Consider the following 14016-nt stretch of genomic DNA (forward strand, 5'->3'; position numbering starts at 1 on the left):
AATGCCGTTTTGATGGTGACCAGCCTAATGTTCATCGTAGCCATGGGCTTGAATCGCTTAAGTGGGTGTGTTTAGCACACATTTAGATCCCAAACCTGGTGCAGGCGCTTAACTTCAGGTTATAGCCTTGTCAGTCCGGTAACATGTCTCTTCACCACTGGGTTTGCCGTGGAGTAGGATGTGGAGCCTGAGTTTTTGCATGCCTCTTTATCTCCAAGACAGGTGTGACACGTGCCAACCTGCACTTCATGGTTTGCCAGGTGAGCCGATAACGACAATATATAGTCCGGAGAGCAAACGAAAAGGGACTATCCCATTATCTCTTGCCTCAAATCAGAACCTTGTCCTCTGGCTTTTTTACAGTCTCCGGGGGGGGAGGGAGCATGGCAGAGTCCTTTCACGACATCTAGATGATTGGCAAATTTTCCTCAGATAACTCCAAGCGCTGAAGAGTCACGCTCTCAGGAACCAAGCTGGTAGGGCTAGTTTCTCTGCAGCTGGGCGCACAACCAAACGCCCCCGTGCTCAGTGAGCTGTGCGGCTCCAGACTCTGGAAGTGCAACGGGCCCCAAGACGCCAGCCGTACCAGCTCAGCGTACCAGATTTTGGCTGGCCACAAAGGCACCACAAGAGTTAGGCAAAGACCCTATGAGTCCCTGAACTTCCTCATTACTCATAGGGTCGCATAGGCCCAAAGGTTGCTCCAGGACAGGTGCAGAGCATCCCCCGAAGTGTTTGCCCACCCAGGGCATGAAGTGTTCACAAATCTTGTTGGCTTCTGTGTCAAATCAATCCACGGTCATATGGTCCGAGGCTCGAAATATGTCGCCCAGGACTCTGGGGCAAATCTCCCATTCGTAGTTGTCTTCTCCCAGCCTGCCTAGCCTGTCCGCCTCCTCATTACTGCTCGCCGGAAGATGAACAGCTGTCAGATAGATATTATAAGAGATGGCCAACTCCCCTAACTGTATTGTACGTCTGCACAGGAGAGGGAATCTGGTTCCTTCTTGAGGGGATCTGGTTCCCTCGATTGTTAATGCAATACATACACGTGGAACTGTCCGTTTGAATAGGGACCCCCCTGTTCTTGACCAGCGGTAGGAAGGCTCTCAGCACCAGCAGTATAGCCCTGAGCTCGAATAAATTTATGTAGCTGCCCCTGTCCATGGATGACCCCCACCCGTGGACTGAGTGGCAGCCTAGAGTTCCTCCCCACCCTCAGCCTTCCGGTGAGTAGTCATTATCATTACCAATGCGGTTGGCTGAAGAAAGAGCATACCCATGGAGAGGTTGCTCTCTTCTCTCCACCATAAGAGATCTGGGCATAGATCGCTGGTATGGTGATCGTTGTGGACTTCAAGTCCCTTTCTTGGTTCCAGCAGCTCGTCAGATGCAACTTAATTCTCCTCATCTTGAGCCTGGTAAAGGGGACTGCCAGGATGCAAGCCGCCATGATCCCTAGCAAATGTTGTAACCCCAGTAGGTTGTTGACGCTATGCTCAGAAACTGACCAGTGGAAGCCTTTAGGGTTATGGTCCAGGAAAACCAATGACTGAGGGGGTTTTTGCTGATTGAGTACCCCAGCTCGTACAGAATGTCCATGAGACACGGTGCCCTAAATTGAACCGCACCTGTTGATGTTGCTCCGATGAGCCAGTCATCCAGGTATGGGGTAAACGTGGTGACCTTCGGCCCAGAGTATTGAGGCCATGGAATTTATCAGTGTGGTAAAAACCTGAGGGGCAAAATTCAATCCAAATGGGAGTACTTTGTACTGAAAATGGAGACCCATAACCATGAATCTGAGAGAACATCGATGTGGCTGCCAAATTGAAGGTAAGCATCCTTGAGGTCCAGGGAGCACATCCAATCTCCCCCACACAGGGACTCCACTGTAAGTGCTGGTGTAACCATCTTGATTTTTTGAAGGGGTAGCTAGAGGTTGAGGTATGACAGATAGAGAACCACCTTCAGGCCTGCCTGGTACTTCATTTGAATTGCGGAAATCCTCAAGTAGAAGATGGATCTTCAAGGAGAAGGAGGAACCCCTTCCAGCGCTATGCCATCAACCAGAGCCGAGATCTCTGCGAGGAGAGTGGGAGTCCCAATCTGCAAGAGGGGTGGGGAGAACGGAGGGACAGAAGGTAGGGGGTAACGGAAACCTGTGGAGGCTAGCGAAAAGATCCATGGGACTGCAAAGTGACCAAGCCAGAACTGAACGTGAGAGGCAAGCCTGCCGTCCACTTGAGAGCTGTGAACCCAAACTCATTGTTTTTTCTGTCTGAGGCTGAGGCTGGGGCTTGGGAGGGGTACTGGAAAAATGCTGTATCCCTTATTTGGAGATTGCTGTTGCTTGCTCCACACTCTCCTTCCCTCCTCACATTTCTGACGTCTCAAAGAAGTCACACTACTAGCTGCACCTCCTCAGAGGTATTCTTCCTTTCCTCTCCTTCCCCCAGAAGCTCAATGTCTCCAGAGCCCTGGTTCTCTCTAAACTGAACTACTGTGTAACAGCATCTATCTAATTCTGCCTGCCTCTACTCTCCGCCCTCTGCAACTCATCCAGAACAGGACTGCAAGACTTCTCCTTGGCCTCAGGCCCAGGGATCGTATCTCTCCAGGACTGAAATCTCTGCACTGGCACCCAGTGGCTGCGAGGAACTCCCTCAGGGTCAGCCACTTCTCCAAGCAACGAGTTGGAGGTAGATCTCTCTCCGCAGCAGGGGCCTCCCTCTGGAACAGCCTTCCTGCCTCCATGAAAATTGAGGAGAACCATCTCCGGTTCCAGAAGCACCTCAAAACCTTCCTCTTTGCTTCTGCTTTCTCTCCCCCTCTCCCCTGCTAAATTTCTGATTGAAACTGCACTGAATCTGCACTGGGCCACTCTCACTGATCTCGGTCCCTGGCCCAGCCACTTGCCCCCTGCACTGCCTCCCCGGCAACCCCTGCACTGCGGGGCTGTCTCTGCATCCCTACAGCCCCCTCCCAGCACTTGTCTGCACTTACCTTGTACTTGCCACCAGCTGGCCCTTTATTATTTATCTTGTTATTCTACTACCCCTGTACTGAACTTTCCCCTCTCCCTTTCCCCTTGCACTTTCCCTTCCCTTCTTCCCATGCACTTGCGCGATCTGAATGACAGCTGGCCAAGTAAGGTCGTTGTCTATCTTTTCCTTTGTCCCCCCTCCCTGCCTCGTCGCGCCTTGAAACAATCGTGTATAGGAGCGTTACAAATGCCATATCATATCATATGCAAGCTGGGCGACCTATCGGGCTGGTGTGCTCTGTGCTCCTGAAACCTACAAATATTCTCCCTCTGTCAGATCTGCCCTATGATTGACCAAAGGCTTTAGAGACCGGCGCAGCCTTCTTTTTCTTCAGCTCTTCATCCGCTGAGGAGTAGAACAAGTCCGCCCCTTCGAACAAGAGGTCCAGAATTAGCTTGTGTACGTCAGTATTGAACTTAGTGGCTCTGATCCATACTGAGCGCCTTATGTCCGTCGCTATGCAGATGGCCTGTCCATCTGTGACAATGTGGGCCACTGCTGCTTCCATCATGTCCTGCGCCACCATTTGGGCTTCTACCAAGCCTGATTTGAACGCAGATTATGTGTAGGCAGCTCCAGTAGAAAAACAGATTTGTCTCCATAGCCTCTGGTTAGCTACTGCTAGCATGGTGTCAGCATTAGCCTGCTTAAGATGCAGACCCTCATTAAGGTAGACCTTCTTACCAAAGGCTTCCAATGTCTGGTCTTCTTTTGTTAACAGGGCCGTAGTGGCAGTTGAGGATGTAGAAGTATGCGGCTTAGAGTAAATTTATGCCGCTATGGGTGAGGGGGGTTAGCTCAGGGGCAAGGCGTTTGTCTTGGAAGCAAGTGTCACGCTGCAGCCCTGGAAGGTGTGGCAACAATGGAGGCTCCGTTGAGGGCGGACACGCCACTACTGTGTTGACGGTCTAGTCTTGCTTGGTGTCAACAGCATATAGCAAGGCCACGTCCCCTGCTCTGAGCGTTGCAACTTTCTCAGTTTCTGACGCTCTAGCTTACTACTCTGTAGCAGTGTTGCTTTTCCGCACCTTCTCCTGGGCAGGTACTTCATACGCTGCCTGTGCTCCTCTCTCTTGCCCCCATGGGCAGTGCTTCCTCAGCTGGTTACTTCTCCCTATCCACTTCACCCTGAAACCGGCAACGCCGGTTCCCGCTCCTTCTCCTTCCTTATGCGGAGCCGGTGCCGTCAGGTCTGTCTCTTCCTCTTTGGTTCACCCTTCTCCTTCCTTACACGGAACCAGCGCTGTCAAGTCAGTCTCTTCCTTTCTGGTACACCCTGAACCCGGTACACCGGCTCCTGTTCCTTCTCCTTCTTCTTCTTCTTCATTACTTGGTGCCGGCGCCGTTATGTCTTTCTCCCCGTTCTGTGACTCATTCTGTCCTTTCGTTCCCTTCCCTTCCCTTCTCCGTTAATTGGCCTCCGCTCCATCATCCTACTGAAGGCATACGCTTCCGGCAGCCACCTCTCTTGGTCGCTGCCTCCAAACAATATACTTTGCCCTCCTGTGACCAGACCGTCCTCTTTACCCTCCTGATATGTCTGCTCTATACCACTTCTGGCATTTACCTTGGTCTCTCAACACACTGCAGACACCTACAGTCACCTAGGGAGGTGGAGGCGGTTTCCTCCAAGCCACCATTTCTTCTGCCATATTCTACGACGGCTGCCCAACCTTCCATCAGCACAGGGTTTTTCTGCCTACATTGGCCTTTTCCCTGTTTGGGGGCTGGTGTTAGGCAGAAACCTGTGCAGTTCCCTCTGGGACCACTGCAAAAGATTTAGGACTACAAGTGTTTGGCAGTAAACCCACTTGGTAGCAGTCTGTACCACACAGATTCACTTGGTAGCTGTGGCTGAGCAGTCAGACTTCCCTCAAGAAGAGTTAGGCAGTATACAGAGTATTCACAATAGGTCAAGAGAACACAATAGAATAAGTAAACACTGACCAGGGCTTGGTGTAAAAGAGAATTATTTATTTAAAACCACATCTAGAAAAACACACAGGCACTAATAGTAAGCAATTCAAAAACACGGTCACTAAAAGATATACACTCCCTTAAAAGAATATTAGGCAAGTCTTAAGTAAAGCCCCACTTATTTTCAGACAGCGGTGAGCGCTTAACGTAGATGGCACTCCAATATTAAAAAGGGAGAGAAAAGCAGAGAATAAATTGAAACAGTCCCAACACTTTTTCCCGAACACAACAAGAGAGGAAGGCAAAGTAACACCATGAATTCAGAGTCAGTAGGCCGGATCCGCTTTAAGAGGATCGAAACGAAATGTGTCCAAGGACACACGGTTGCAGTGCACAAAAGTCTTGTAACGGTTCAAAAAGGAGTTGGATCAAGGAAAGGGACCAGTTAGAGGGTCAAGGCGGCCAGCCCAGTCCAGAAGGTTAAGGGGTTATTAATACCTTGTAGCAATCTTTAGAAAGGGAGGCCTGGCGGACACGGTACCTTAAAGTGGTGAGAACACTCCAGCGGGGGGAGTTGTTCCTGGCAGCAGATGCAAGCCGGTGCTTCGTCCGGGGGAAGAGAGGATCTCGTCGGGGAGGAAGACAGGAGCCCGTTGCACTGCCAGGGAAGAAACCAGCCGCGGAGTTTCTCAGGTACAAGGCGTGGTCCGTTGATTCGCGGTTCAGTGGTAAGTGGCTGGCTATCCGGCTGCCGGGGTGCTTGGCATGGGCAGTTCGACCACAAACCGATCCGGGGTGCGAAGAAAAGAAGAAGGTAAACTGGTTGTGCCCACCAGTCAGGGGAAGAAGCCTCTCCAGCCGGGAGATCTCTGTTGTCGGGAAGTGGTGAGTTGGTTCCGCAGGGCTCCACCGGTGGTGTCGTCGTGGTAGGTCGGCTCAGCTTCTCCCTCGTCGGAATCTCAGGTCATGTGGCGACTTCTGAAGTTCCAGTCCCAAAAGCCCTGCTTTTATGCAGCATACCCCCATTCACTCAGCCTAGCTGTCAATCAAACATGCTAGGTGGTGAGCCGGCCGGCTCACCACTTGGGCCAATCACACAAGATTGTGACTTGAGTTACCAAGGTAACTCAGTCCAGGGTGCCTAAACCCCCTCCCACACCCCCTGTGGTACCCAGACAGAGTGGCACCACTTTTGGAGGCTTCTGTGGAGAAGCCCGCCAAAAAGTGGAACAAAGGGCTCGACTTGGGTTGAAGTCACAGAAGAGAACACAAACACCATTTTAGAATCGAGTCCTGGCAAAAAATACCATCCGGCGATTTAATATTAAATAAATAAACCGGCGGTATGTTCGAGGCTATGAGAATTAAATAATTAAAGTTGGTAGCCTCGAACAATGGGAAAATCCCATAGGGAAATATTTGCGGTCGAATATAAAAAGTAGTATCCACTGCCACCAGCCAAAACTCGATCAGGGGGGACGGAGATGTGCCCCCTCCACTAACAGACTCTGGGGCAATCGAATTGCCCCGACCAGTACGTCCACAATATGATGGTTTGTACTGATTTCTGTTAATAATTTGGGACTAGTAAAGCCAATGGTGACTTTACATGCCCTGGGAGACAGTAGTCAGTCCCAGGGAATGGAGTCTATGGTGGGGTGTCACTATGACACCCCTGTGTTACTGCACGGAGGGTGCTGTGTAACACACATCGTAAAAACACATGAGACCCTATGGAGTAAAGGACCCCATAGCCCATAAAACACATTAACAGTCAAAGCAACACCATAAATATTGTCTAAGAGTGGGAGAAAAAGAGTCTCACTCTTGGCAGGAGAAAAAAACAAACTCCAGAAACCCAGCAAAGCTGCTGGGGGACTCACTAGGTTAGGACATTCAGCCTAAAGAGAGAATTCTCCCTAACAGCTGGCTCCTCGGGATCCCTCTTGCGAGTTGTCCCTACCACGGTGAAGTTGGCCTCTGGTGGAGCTCGCCCCTACCGTCACGAACGAAAGAAGGAGGGGAAGGTAAAGAAGAAGAGGATTCCAAGAATGTGAGAAGAAAGAAGAAGGAAGTTACTCCAGACAGCGCTGCAGAAGATCCAGGTGAGGAGAGCTAGGGGAAGGATCTCTCAGAGGCTGACAGCAAGACAAAGCAGCGCAACACAGGTGTGAATCCCGATCCTGCGCTTAGAAACCAATTTCTGGTATTAAGCCAGTTATAAAATAACAATTATAATTATGACTGACAAATGCGACTGTGGGTGTACAAACAACAGCACGGTGTCGCCCTCTATGATATGATATGATATGGTATTTGTAACGCGCCTATACACAAGTGTTTCAAGGCGCGACGAGGCAGGGAGGGAGGGAAACAAGGGGAAGACAGACAAACGATCCTACTAGGCCAGGTGTCATTCAGATCGTGCAAGTGCAGAGGTAAGGGGAAAAGGAGAAAGTGCAGGGGGAGGAGGTGGGGGGGGGGAAAGTGCAGTACAAGGTAAGTAGCGTAATAAAATAATAAATAATAAATAATAAATAAAAGGGCCAGCTGGTGGCAAGTGCGAGGTAAGTGCAGAGCAAGTGCTGGGAAGGGGGCTGTAGGGATGCAGTGACAGTCCCACAATGCAGGAGGAGCCAGGGAGGCAGTGCAAGTGAAGAGTGGCTGGGCCCTGGACCGAGGTCACAGAGTGGCCCAGATGCAGGTTTAGTGCAGACTTCAGTGGGGAGTTTAGCAGGTTTAGCAAGGGAGAGGGAGAGAGAAGGCAGAAGCGAAGAGCAAGGTTTTGAGGTGCTTCCGGAACCGGAGATGGTTCTCCTCAAGTTTCAGGGAGGCAGGAAGGCTGTTCCAGAGGGAGGCCCCTGCTGCGGAGAGAGATCTACCCCCAGCTCGTTGCTTCGAGAAGCGGCTGACCATGAGGGAGTTGGAGACGGATGAGCGAAGGGCTCGTGAAGGCAGATATTTAGGAAGAGAGAGTTGAAGGTATTTAGGCCCCAGGCCCCAGAAGGCCTTGTGGACAATGCAGAGGGTTTTGAACTTAATCCTCGCAGCCACTGGGAGCCAGTGAAGAGATTTCAGTCCTGGAGAGATACGGTCCCTGGGCTTGAGGCCAAGGACAAGTCTCGCAGTTCTGTTCTGGATAAGTTGCAGAGGGCGGAGAGTGGAGGCAGGCAGATTAAGATAGAGGCTGTTACAGTAGTCCAGCCTTGAGAGAACCAGGGCTCGGGAGACAGTGAGCTTCTGGGGGAAGGAGAGGAAGGGAAGAATACCTCTGAGGAGGTGCAGCTGGTAGTGTGACTTCTTAGAGACGTCAGATATATGAGGAGAGAAGGAGAGTGTGGAGTCGAAGATGACCCCGAGGTTTTTAGCTTTGCAGGTAGGGGCAGGAAGGGGGCCAAGGGAGGCCGGCCAGAGAGCTGCAGGAAAGGAGGGAGTGGGTGTGCCGATGAGTAGAATCTCAGTCTTACTGGCGTTAAGGCAGAGGTCATTGGCGGCACACCATTCCTGGATAGCAGACAGACAGTCGGAGATGAGGGAAGGAGAGGAGGAGGCCGAGGGTAGCCTGAAAATGAGCTGGGTATCGTCCGCATAGCACTGAAAGTGGGGGCAGAGAGCGGCGATGCGGTGGGCAAGGAGTGCCAGATACTGGTTGAAAAGCCAGGGAGAGAGGTTGGATCCCTGGGGGACACCACAGGTGGAGTAAAAGATGTCAGAGAGGAAGGAGCCCATTTGGACCTGGGAGGGTCGACCGGAAAGGAAAGAGGTCAGCCATGCCAGAGCCTGACCAGTGATACCCAGGTTATCATGGAGACGGTTGAGCAGGATGGCATGGTTGACAGTGTCAAAGGCAGAGGAGAGATCGAGCAGAATGAGAACACAGGGAGTGTTGGAATCGAGGTTCAGGAGCAGGTCATCACGGATGTTCAGGAGAGCAGTTTCCGTGCTTCTGGCCGCTCTGAAGCCGGATTGATGGTCATGAAGATTACCAACATATTCAGCATGGAGGTTAAGCTGGGAGATGGCCAGTTTCTCCAGGAGCTTGCCCAGGAAGGGAGTAATGGAGATTGGGCGATAGTTGGCCGGGCAGGAGGGGTCGGAAGAGGGTTTCTTGAGGAGGGGGTGCACAAGGGAGTGCTTGAGGGGGGATGGGAAGACTCCAGAGGCGAAAGAGTGCCTGCCTATACCTGCCTATACTTGGAGTCTAGCCTCTTTTTAGTTGGCCGAATAGTGTGAGGCTTGGTCCAGTCCTTCTTGGCCAACGCCTTCACATCCTTTGGAAAGGGTAGTCCTGATCTGGTTGCGGCTCTCAGTGTTAGTACCTCAGCCAGGAACCCCGCCTCAGGCTGCTCCTGCTGTAGTCGTGGTATTCCAAAGTATTCAGCCAAACCTGTCATGAAAGGCTCTGGTGGACCAGGAGTCCATATCTGGGGGATCCGCTTTCCCCTGATCAATGCCGTGATTCTGGGTATGATATGATATGACATTTATAACGTGCCAGTGTTTCAAGGCGCAACAAGGCAAGGGTGGGGAAACAAAGCAAGGACAAAGACAACAATCTAACTAGGCCAAGGGTTAATGATATCGCGCAAGTGCAGGTGAGAGTGGATGGGAAAAGTGCCAGTTGAAGGGGGGTGGGATGGAGTGCAGGTCACGGGATCAAAACAAGTAGTGCGGCCAGCAGGTGGCAGTGCAAGGGTAAGTACAGACAAGTGTCTAGATAAGTGCAGGTGAAGGCACTGTAGGGTTGCAGATACAGAACCAAGTGCAAGGGTTGCCAGGAGACAGTGCAGGTGTGCAACTGGGCGGGCAGGGACTTGGGCCAAAGTTCAGAGGGTGGCCAGGTGACCAGTGCAGTATCAGACAAGAGATCAGCAGGGAAGAGGAAGAGGGAAGGCAGATGCAAATAGGAAAGTCTTGGGATGCTTCCGGAACCAGAGATGGTTCTGCTCAAGTTTCAGAGAGGCAGGGAGGCTGTTCCAGAGGGAGGCGCCAGCCGAAGAGTGAGATCTGCCCCCAACTCGTTGCTTGGAGAAGTGCCTGACTCTCAAGGAGGTAGAGGTGGAGGAGCTTGAGTAGGAAGATAGAGAGAGTTGGAGGTATTGCAGTCCCAGGCCCCAAAAGGCCTTGTGGATGATGCAAAGGGCCTTGAACTTGATCCTTGCAGACTCTTGGAGAGAATTCAGTGCTGGAGAGATACGATCCTTGAGCTTGCGGCCAAGGACAAGTCTTGCAGTCCTGTTCTGGATGAGTTGTAGATGACGGAGAGTAGAGGCAGGCAGACTTAAAAAGAGACTGTTGCAGTAGTCCAGCCTAGAGAGAACCAGAGCTCTAGAGACAGAGATCTTCTGGGGGAAGGAGAGGAAAGGAAGAATACCTCTGAGGAGGTGCAGTTGGTAGTTTAACTTCTTAGAGACGTGAGGAGAGAAGGAGAGTGTGGAGTCGAAGATGACCCCTAGATTCTTAGCCTCACAGGGGGGAGCAGGAAGAGGCCAAGGGAGATCGGCCAGAGTGTGGCAGGAAAAGAAGGTGCAGGTTTGCAGATGAGGAGGATCTACATCTTACTGGCATTCAGGCAGAGATCATTGGCGGCACACTACTCCTGGATTGTAGACAGACAATCCGGGATGAGTGTCGTCCGCCTAACACTGAAAGTTGGAGCAGAGAGCAGCAATGCAGTGGGCGAGAGGTGCCAGGTATTGGTTGAACAACCAGGGAGAAAAGTTAGACCCCTGGAGAACACCACAAGTAGAGAGAGAGATCGAGGAGAGTAAAGACCCAACTTGGACCTGGGAGAGTCGGTCAGAGAGGAAAGAAGTCAGGCCAGAGCCTGATCAGTGATACCCAAGTTATCAAAGAGCCGGTTGAGCAGGATCAGGATAGCATGGTTGACCGTGTCAAAGGCAGAAGAGAGAAAGTAAGATGAGGGCCGAGGGGTGATTAGAATCGAGGTTAGAGAGCAGGTTTCACGGATGTTCAGGATATCAGTTTCCATGCTTCTGGACGCTCTGAAGCCAGACTGATGGTCATGGAAACAACCAACAGATTCAGTGTGAGGATTAAGCTGGGAGATGGCCAGCTTTTCAAGGAGTTTGCCCAGGAAAGGAGTGATGGAGATCAGCGATAGTTAGCCAGACAGAAGGGGTCGGCTGAGGGTTTCTTGAGAAGAGGGTGCACAAGGGTGTGCTTCAGGGGTGAAGGGAAGGTTCCAGTGGCGAAAGAGTGGTTGTCAAAGTCGATTAAGGCTGGAGCGAGTGTGTGTCAATGTGGTCCTTGATGGCTTTGGAAGAACCGGTTTTGACAAGGCTTTCATAAATTGGACTTGTCTAGAAACCTCGTCAGGGGTGAAGAGAGGAAAGGCAGAGAAGGGAGGGGGGTGGGTGCAGGGGGGCCAGAGAAAGAGGAGAGAGTGGAGGGAGAGGCAGGAGAGGATGAGAGGGTGGACAGGATGTCCTGGGTTTTAGAGATGAAGTGAGAAGCCTTGGACTCAGAACCCTGATCTGTGGTGTGGTGCTGTGGGACAGGTTGAGGAGGGACCTCTGGAACCCCTTGTGGGGCAGGGTCAGCCCTCGGAGGTGGCTGCTGAGGTCTTTTTACCTGAGACGGAGCCAGAGGTGGCAGCGGCAGCTGTACTTGCGCCAGGGCTGGTGGGTGAGCTGGTGCAGGCGGCAGTACCGGCATGACCTCCTTAATGAGGCCCTTTATTATTCCGGGCAACTGTTGGGACCTCATGAGGGTCATGAATTTTTCAAAAAAGGTCTTTTTGCACGAAGTGGGAAGGACTGTATGGCACTTTGTGTAGCTTGCCTCTGTATACCGGACTCACATGGACGGTATTGAGTACGCTGTACACCAAGAAATATGTGGTGTGTGCTCAGGTGACAATTTAACCCTAGGCGTGAAGTCTTGGCTCGGCGTGAAGGGCATATTGCCCCATGTAGTCTCTGACTAGTATGAGTGCTCTGCCTCATGCAACACCATTTTGTCCCCTGTAGCTTGCTTTTTGTCTGGCTTTGCAGGAAAGCACGGTTAAAGTCAGACGCTGTAAATGCACAAGCAGCTGCCTGATTGCCCTCGAGCTGCCACTCGGTACTCCGTTGCACCTCAAGTACCAATCTGGAAGGCTTGTTGCCCTCGGGCGTGCGCCGGTAGTGCCATAGTGTGAAGGCGCCCCCTCGGGCCTGGACCCGGTGATCGAGCAATGCCCCTCGGCAGTACTCCCAGTGCCAGAACCATTTGGTCCCTTAGACTGGGACCCAGCAGGGTCTTGAGACCCCCTCTGCCCGATAGCTTGTGGTGCCTCAGGCCCCTGACAGGTACAAGGATATGTATGATCCCTCCCACCTAGGGTATTTTCCTGAGAAAGGAACCTCCTTTGTAGGGTGCGTTGGTGAATAAGGTACTTACCTTGGGCCTTGACGTCCTACGTACGTATTCCTTTAGCTGCTCTGGCAGTGACATGGAAAAAAAGCTCCATCTACCTGTTGAGACGATTCCTCAATGACCACGGTGTGAGCGTGTCGCAAGCGGACCAGCCTTCCCAGTGGTGATCCTCCCCTAAGAACTAGAGGCAGAGAGCATGAGGATCTGACCCCAGGAACGACCTGTCACAGGCACTGACTGAAGCCCCCCCCCCCCTGGACCGACATGCGCTGCGGAGGCCAGTGAAAATAATGTAAAGTAAGAAAAACTGGAAACAAACTGTCCTGGGGAATTGCTGGTGCATGGAATTAAGAGGTAAAAGGCTGCAACCACTTGCGCAGTGAAGAAGGTCCACTCGCGTCCACGTGGAATAGAGGACTGGGGTGAGGCGGCAGAGTCAGCCGAATGCACGCTCCTGGTACCATGCCGCCGCACGCCTTTTAATGTATCCCTAGCGAGGGGCGCCCGGGCAGTATGGAGCAAAGGGGACGAGATGTGGAAGGGATAAAAGGCATCCGGTCCTGCACCAACTTTTTTCAACTGAAACCATCCACCACAATCACTTGGACCCCTACTGTCCTGCGGAGCAATAACAAAATAAAAAGACACTTCAAATGGGGTTAACAATGTGAGTAGGAAAATCCTAGTGCAAAATAGAATTTGATTCAAGCTAATATGGTGAAATATAATTATTAGTGGGACTATTAGAATGTTTGGCAATTCACAGATGTGTTGTACCTCGTCATTTCATAAAAACAAAATATTGGAAAAAACGAAGAGATGGGGAGGAAGTGAATATCTATTAATAATAAAGATGAGACAGTAGCAGGAGGGCACTGTACAATCAACTACTATATGTGCAATTCAACAGAAAAAGACATGAGACCACCCTGGCATAATCTCAAACAATTGGGCTTGGGTTGTATACAAGTCTCCTTTTCAGAGGATTTTCTATAGGAATATAACATATTTAGGAACGATAAAAATTACCTTTATTATTAGACATTGCATATAGAAGGCAGAGAACAAATAGTGCATAGTAATCCTCTTCTGTGCATTCCAAAGCATTATACACCATATCAAGGAAAGGCCTGCAAAAAGAAAATGAGTTTACTCCATGATCTTTAAAGTGGTCTAAAGAAGAATAGTGTGAAAAGAGAAAAGAAATTGCAATTGTCAATTTTAATTGTTTTAACCTTGTTATTTTAGCACAGAGAACGCAAATGGATTTTATTGTTCAATAAGGAACAAGTTACTTACCTGCAACTGTTGTTCTCTAGCATGGGTATGGCATGGATTCACATGCTCATGAATATTCCCCGTCGTCAGGCTGGGAATCCTCGGTAGAGAAAAAAATCAGTTTGTTTGTTTCTGAACTGTCTTTCTCCTAATAACCAATCACTGGTCTCTGGGTCATACTGCCCTCCGCCAATGACTGCCCTCTACTTAAGCCCCTTCTCTGGCAGCCATCTTCAGATCTGGTAGCACGTAAAGTGGCAGTAGGACCAAGAGAAGAGCCGCAGAGGGGTAGGAGGGAGGGTTTGCATGTGAATCCATGCCAGACCCATGCTGGAGAACAACAGTTACAGGTAAGTAACTTGTTCCTTCTCCAGCATGGGGTCTGGTATGGATT

General features: G+C 51.0%; 1 protein-coding gene across 3 annotated transcripts in view; it reads right to left on the minus strand.

Moving 5' to 3' along the window:
* The window catches only part of CLEC16A (C-type lectin domain containing 16A), a 1932649-nt gene that overhangs the window by 1131967 nt on the left and 786666 nt on the right, over nucleotides 1–14016 (minus strand). For all 3 annotated transcript variants that reach the window (XM_069647805.1, XM_069647806.1, XM_069647807.1), the window contains exon 12: nucleotides 13374–13474. In XM_069647805.1, coding sequence (XP_069503906.1) covers nucleotides 13374–13474 — 101 coding nt within the window. The remainder of the gene's footprint in view (nucleotides 1–13373; nucleotides 13475–14016) is intronic.

This window comes from Ambystoma mexicanum, chromosome 2q (genome assembly GCF_040938575.1).
Source record: "Ambystoma mexicanum isolate Mex_15411 chromosome 2q, UKY_AmexF1_1, whole genome shotgun sequence".
Lineage (NCBI taxonomy): Eukaryota > Metazoa > Chordata > Amphibia > Caudata > Ambystomatidae > Ambystoma > Ambystoma mexicanum.